The sequence below is a fragment of the Culex pipiens genome, chromosome 2, assembly GCF_016801865.2.
Source record: "Culex pipiens pallens isolate TS chromosome 2, TS_CPP_V2, whole genome shotgun sequence".
Lineage (NCBI taxonomy): Eukaryota > Metazoa > Arthropoda > Insecta > Diptera > Culicidae > Culex > Culex pipiens.
The window spans coordinates 61,926,443-61,933,192 of NC_068938.1; the positions used below are offsets into that span (position 1 = coordinate 61,926,443).

General features: G+C 38.0%; 1 protein-coding gene across 2 annotated transcripts; it reads right to left on the reverse strand.

Moving 5' to 3' along the window:
* Nucleotides 1-4,609: 4,609 nt before the first annotated feature.
* LOC120426847 (uncharacterized) lies at nt 4,610-6,086 on the reverse strand. Of its 2 annotated transcripts, none has more exons than XM_039591637.2 (3): nt 5,893-6,086; nt 5,483-5,794; nt 4,610-5,419 (listed from the first exon to the last, which is right to left on the reverse strand). In XM_039591637.2, the coding sequence occupies exons 2-3, from the start codon at nt 5,709-5,711 to the stop codon at nt 5,025-5,027; spliced, it is 624 nt and encodes a 207-aa protein (XP_039447571.1). In that variant the 5' UTR covers nt 5,712-5,794; nt 5,893-6,086; the 3' UTR covers nt 4,610-5,024. The 2 variants fall into 2 exon arrangements, with proteins under 2 accessions (XP_039447571.1, XP_039447570.1); XM_039591636.2 differs by having other exon boundaries at nt 5,483-5,821.
* Between the last annotated feature and the right edge of the window lie 664 nt (nt 6,087-6,750).

Here is a 6,750-nt window from a genome sequence, read left to right on the forward strand (position 1 = left end):
CAAAATATAAACAAACAGCTTGAAGTGTCAAAACGTCAAATTCTGCACTCTTAAAAAGTTACCCATATTTTGTTAAAAAGTTGGAGCGGGTTCCAAAGTTCCGAAGCCGATCCAAATCCGCTCCGAAAACCTGAAGTGGCACCCCCCTAGGTTACACACATTTTTCTAAGAAGTGCTGCAAAAAACATCCAAGAGATCTTTTTTATTTGTTTTAATTAGTATAGAAAACACTCAAAAATTATTCAAAAAAATATTTGTTATGCATGAATTGTTTGATAAACATATCAAATCCAAAACCCTTACGCATTTGACGTTAAATTTATCGTCATAATATTTTTACAATCAGTTGTTTAAAAAAATGCGTTTAGGGAGACTTGATCCCTGCATTTTTACAGTCACTGGAATCAGCCTCAAGATTAAATAATTGGGCTGGGTTTTTGTACATAGTTTCCTTTAGTATAGTTGTACATAACTTACTGCAGTTTGAACCATTTTTCAAAAGTTTTGTAAAAAAAAATTACCAGCTTTTGTAAACATGCTCAATTATGGTCTAAAAAAGAAAATTTTAGGTTTATAAATATTTTGCATGCATAACTTGTTATAATTTGAACACAAACGTACAGGTTTAATGTGAAATTGCTGTAACTTATAGAAAATTAAAAGTTTGGATGAATAAGAAACATTTTGCTTAAGATTTCTTCAAAATGTTGAAAGGGGGATCAAATTACCCCCAACATTTTGAAAATGCCGGTTTAAAATATTTTTTTAAAACGCTTGGCATGATTCGAAGAGTTTATCTGATGAAATACCCTTATCACCCAAACATAGTTGAATGTTTAACTTCCAATTCATGCAAAAAGATCATAGTTTTGTGAGAAATTGACAGAGTTATTTGCGATACAAAAAAAGGGGATCAAGTCTCCCCACTCTCCCCTACGTGTTTTTTCACTCCGCGTCATTTTTCCCAATTTTTGAATTATACCTTTGAAAAAGTAAGTTTTGTTATAAAACCAAAGGGAACTTTGCAGGCCAAGGATTGATACCTAAGAGCATGCAATGGCACTGACCTTGTTGCGTGCTCTTCGGTTGACGTCCACGTAAGGAACATCCTGGAAGGAGCGTAACTAACTACATCCGTAGTTCTGTTAGATCATCCGAATTATCTTGATCAGAACAGTATAGCTCTGGTTCCTTGCGAGTGTCCTATTTTCTTACCTCCACTTTGGCTTGGTTTTCATGATGACCTAGCTGGTGGCCTGTGGAAACGGATCGTAAACCTTTGACCACCGCGGGTCAGAGTCGAGACGGCTAAAATAAAGGGGCGCGACAATGTGGGAAAGGGAAGTAATTTGTGATTGTAGACGGTATTGTTTTGATTCGCAGTATGTTGAGTCAACTGCTGTGGATGTACCTGAAACATCGCACAACGTGGTTTGTCTTCTCTTCATTCTCAGCTACAGCTATCTCCTTTTTTTTTGTCTTTTTTTTTTTTTTTTGCTCTACTGATTCTCAATTCTTCACTGATTCTTCTGTTTAATATCCATCATTTGATTTTGATTTTACTAACTTTTGATTCTCTTATCTCTCAAAGCTTTTCTACTTTTTTTTACCAATTGATACTGCTGTAACAAACTTTGTTTTGTTTGTTTTTTTTTTTCCTTAAAAATATACTTTTCCTTAATGTACTAGTAATATCAAGTCTATTTATCATTCGCCTAATCTTTTTTGATTTTATTGCGAATTTATTTATTTGAATAATTCTTTATCTGTCCTATAAATTATCATTACTATAATCTAAGCTTGTTTTGTATCTCTATTTATGAACTATTGTCTAATTTTACATCTAATACATCTAGCTTCTCATTTTTATTCTTTAAAATACGCTCATCATTCTCTTAAGATATTGATACTTGATTTTTATAAAATAAATTCTCTTTTACTGTCTATTGTTTTCAATCTTCACCCTTTCTTTCAAAAAAGTGAGGTTTGCGCCCATACTCAATTTATGGAATGGTTAAAGGATTAACACAAATATTACTACTGTATTTTTGGTAAACTTTTATAACATGCTTAGGACCAAAAATTGTAACAAAACACCGCGACAAAAGAAATAGCAACATATAAACACGACTCAACACTAGGAAAGATTTCAGGAGAAAACAATACACAGTAAAATAACAACTAGTTTTTAAATTCAAACTAAAAATAAAACAGTTTTTGCTTTAATAAAAGTTGATAGGCACACTATAAATCTGGAGCAACACGAGAAAAGGGCGGATAAGCATTTTGACATCCAGAACTATTTAGCAAATTCCGAGCCAACAGGTAACTTTTTCACAAAACTCAATGTGTTAAACAATAGCTGGCCTTCTCAGCTACCATCTAACGTAGCGAGTTTTGTTAAATAGTTACCTGTTGTTTCGGAATTTGCAAAATAGTTCTAGCTGTCAAAATGCTTATGCGCCCTTTTCAAATGTTGCTCCAGATTTATAGTGTGCCTATCAACTTTTATTAAAGCAAAAACTGTTTTATTTTTAGTTTGAATTTAAAAACTAGTTGTTATTTTACTGTGTATTGTTAGGCGCTTATACTTACATCAAACCCTACGTAATGTACCACCCCCGGCCGAGTTAAAATGCGTAACCGGAAAAGAAGGTGTGCATGCCTGGCACGAACACTCAAAGCGTGTTCTAGCGTGCTGCTCGTACTGACTCAGAGCAAGGGTGAGATGTAGGTGTAAGGGCAGTGCGTGTTCGTCGGGAACCTGGTGCATAAGATCGGTCAAGGCCCGTTCTTACACTGAAAATTGCGAATTGCGAATTGCGAAAACCGAAGGGAACTGAAGTATATCCTTGCTTCGTGTGTTCTTTCGTTTAATGGTAACGGTGGCCAGGATTAAAAAGGTGATCGTCATCGGTGCTAACTAGCAAAAGCAGATCAAACATGGTCCAGGACTTTACGGTCAATGAACGAGTTGAAAGGTTCGAGCGAGCTGGAGAGGACGCGGTGGTCAACTTTCGTAGAAGCCATCGTCGTGAAAGTGAAAATCAAGCCCGAGATGTCAAGAAATTTCAAGAGGTAGCAGCAGTAGAACATTGGCAAACATCTTCATCCGGTGTATTTCTGAGGACAACCTTTGGATCCGACAGTGCTGTTTCAGAGTTTGGCAAATTCAACGCCGGAAGTCTCGAAGATCGCAAGTGAATGAAGCTAGTATCGAAGATTTCAATAATTGCTGAGCCCGTTCTTGTTAAAATAACAATTATTCTAACATTCACTCACATCATTTAAGACAAACTACGCCAATTTTCACTAAATACGTGGTAGGGTGTTCCCTTGGTCGTTCGCTGTGAGTTGTGGATTGCCTGTTTCTCTCCTTATGGGGGACATGCTTTTGAGTTTCTCGTCGCTCCATACCTTTAGTGACGTGATTGGAGCAAGGGCGTCTATGCGAAGTGTCCCTTCACCCGCTACAAATTTTCCGGCGCTTTTGGGATGGGAGAGGGCATACATTTTGTTATGTGCGCCGGTATCTGTAGCACAAAAAACCGTGCAAAAAAAATTATACACGTGGGTGCACAGATTATGGAGTAAAATATAATCGAATTGTTCACCTAGCGCTCACATTCGATTCCAGGACCAAGTTGCCTACGGGTATGTATGTATGATCATACATACATACCAAAAACAATTTTTCAACCGATTTTTGATCTTTAAAAAGCATTGAATAGAAGAACTGTTAAAATTTTAGGGTTGTGAATTTTAATTGTTCTATGTGACTTTGCCAATGTTTTTAAAAATTTAATTTTTTAGGGGTCAACTTTGGCTGTGTTTTACTAACATTTCCTATATTTTAAGTAAAAAGGAGTATGCAGTAATTTTTGTAGTATCCCAGACTATGCCTTTACGTATTTTTTTCAATTCAAATAATAATAGTGCCATCTGTGGTGCCATTCTATAGCAGAAAATGTGAAAAACAAACAAAAAATTGTAAATGTAATGATAGGAGGTGGTAGAATAGGTCAAGCACTACCGAAAACAAACGTGAACTAAACAAGATAAATGCAAATCAAAATTCTAAAAATGAAACCAGAAAAATATAAAACAAGAGAAGTAAAGTTTTTCGTAGAACACAAGTTGCTGGTTTTTTTTATCGGATTTTGACGTTTAACTGCCGAGCGCCGAGGATTGAAAAGCAGCCCAGTTAAACAACGACCAGTTACCGAACAAGACCGGAAACTTGTAGCGGGTGAAGGGACACTTCGCATAGACGCCCTTGCTTCCATCACGTCACGTCATGGTATGGAGCGACGAGAAATTAATAAAATGCCGAACCATTTAGAAGAGGAGCAGGCAATCCACAACTCAAAAATTGTGCAAAACACTTCCTGGAAGTTGGCTGTTTCGTAACATGTTATTGTATTTCCCGCAATTACGAGACACCTGATTGATTAATATTTGGATTGATTAATATACAGGATACAGGTAGCTTTAAAGCCACATGTTTCAACATTTTTACACAAAATCGTAAAAAATTTTAACAATCGAATCAATAAACCTAGTGATATTTCTCGAGGTAGGAGATGTCATCCTCCAGAAAGAATACTCCTTTCTTCATTTCGATAATTTGTTGTATTGGAATCTTCAAACAATTATAAATAAACAAGTATGAGAGAAAAAAATAAAGTCAATAATGATTGAAAAACGGTCAATCGAAAAGTGAGTAAAGAGTTTTTGGGAGGGGGAGGAGGATAAATAAAAATTAAACGGATTATACACTTAAGAGTAGAAGAAGCTCTCGACGATTAGTTTATGTCCATTCTGCTAAACACACGAGGTGCGTGTGTACTTTTTCCTGCCTTCCTTGCGACAACGACGTCGTCCAAACGGAACAGATCCGAATCCAAAGATGTGGAGGAAACTGAGTTCTTTTTTTTTCTTTTGCTGGGAATCCTGTTTCTTAAATCCCGTCCGAAATGTTTGTGTGTGCTGCTGCTGCTTAAATGTATAGGTTTAATTTTGTTTTAAAAAGTCGAACTACTAGAGGAGGAGGAGGAACCCGCTAAGCTAGAACCGGACGGAGCACCGTCAAAGTTCTGTTGTTGTTGTTGCTGCTGGAGCAATTGCTGTCGTTCCCGGTCCTTTTTCGCGAGCCGCTCCTTGGCCTCGGCCAAATATTTCATAATCTCCCGCTTGGTGATCTCGGCCGCCTCGTCCGACATTCGGCTCAGCACCAGCTCCAGATCGTCGAAGAACTCGGCGTTCTCCGAGCGAAACTTGATGTCCTGCGTCAGCTTGTCGGAGATCATCGCCAACCGGTTGTAGAAGATCATTTTGACGGCGCCACGGGTTCGAGGCCGCGAACGGATGTCCTTGATGATGGAGTTGATGGAACCGTCCTCCTCGTCCGGGTCGGTATCTACAAAAGAGACAGACAAACCAAACGATAGACTTGCAATGAACCCCACTCAGACCCGCTTACCGTTGCTGGTGTCCTCCGGAGTGTCCTCGATGGGTTCGTTCGGTTCGCGCAGGCAGTAAATTAGCTCGTCATTCTCATCGTTGGCCGCGCACAGATGATCCATCAGGGTGCGAATCCGGGCCAGACGGACGGTCGTCTCCCAGATTTGGAAAGTGTTTGTCGTAATTGCCGTGCCAGCATTGTTGTTGATCCGTTCGCCCTGCGCCCGGAACCTGCTCTGCTGTTCCATCACGCTGCGTTCCGTAACCGAACGAGGCAAGCTGCTGGACACCTGCGCCTTCACCAAAGTCCCGATTCCACCCGCTGCGGCAACTGTTTGACCGATTATTTTGGTCCGCCCTCCGGAGACGGAGAGAAAAAAAAAGTTGCTGACTTTTCGGGGCTGAACCAAAATGTTGTGAAAATCTTACCAACTGTTCGAGCACCACCGAGAGAAACGAGTTCGCGTTGAAACTGCCCTCGGGCAGAAGCTGCCAGTGCCACAGAACCCGACCTTTGCAATGGATTTCACTTGTGATAAGTTTGAGTTGTAATTTTTTTTTCTGGAAATCCTGAGATTTTTGTGATGTTCGGGAATCTCTGGAACGAAAAAGTAAACAGTTTATACAAAACGATCAGAGCGAAACGTCTTCGTGACACATATCTGACATTTTGAATTTTTTATCGTTTCTGAAATTTGCCACCTGGGACAGAGGGGGATCACAGATTTTAATTCATCTAAAATTTTATTATCTAAAATTATTTCTAGAGTTTTTTAAAGGTCCTATAAGCTGTCAATTGTCTTTCATATGTCAATAGGATCTATTAAAAAACTATAGATTTATTTTTATTTTTGGTTAATTCTAAATCTAGACTTTTTTTTATTAGATCCTGTAAACATATGTAAACATTGAGTGTATCCCTTTCACACCTTATGTCAAAGTCCATCGGAGTAAGCGGGATACACTCAATGTTTACATTTGTTTATAGGACCTTATCAAAAAAAAGTCAAGAAATGTAAGGCAATGTTTCAATTTGGTAGTTCATATTCTAAAGTTTATTTTTTTATTTTTGTTTTTCTTTTGATTTTTTTTCTAATAAAGACCTTGATGAAGACAGAGACTGTGCAGAGAGCGATTTTATTTTTGTATTTTTTTATTAGTCTTTTTTCTTAAATTTTAATTTTTGTATTTTTTAATCCGACTGAAACTTTTTTGGTGCCTTCGGTATGCCCAAAGAATTTTCCATACAAATTTGGCAGCTGGCCATACAAAAATGATGTATGAAAA

Excerpts from the sequence above, each read along its gene's own strand:
- LOC120426847 (XM_039591637.2), bottom strand. The coding sequence starts at position 5,711 with ATGGAACAGCAGAGCAGGTTCCGGGCGCAGGGCGAACGGATCAACAAC. Across the intron at positions 5,420-5,482 it reads TCCGGAGGACACCAGCAACG|ATACCGACCCGGACGAGGAG; the intron begins GTAAGCGGGTCT and ends TCTCTTTTGTAG.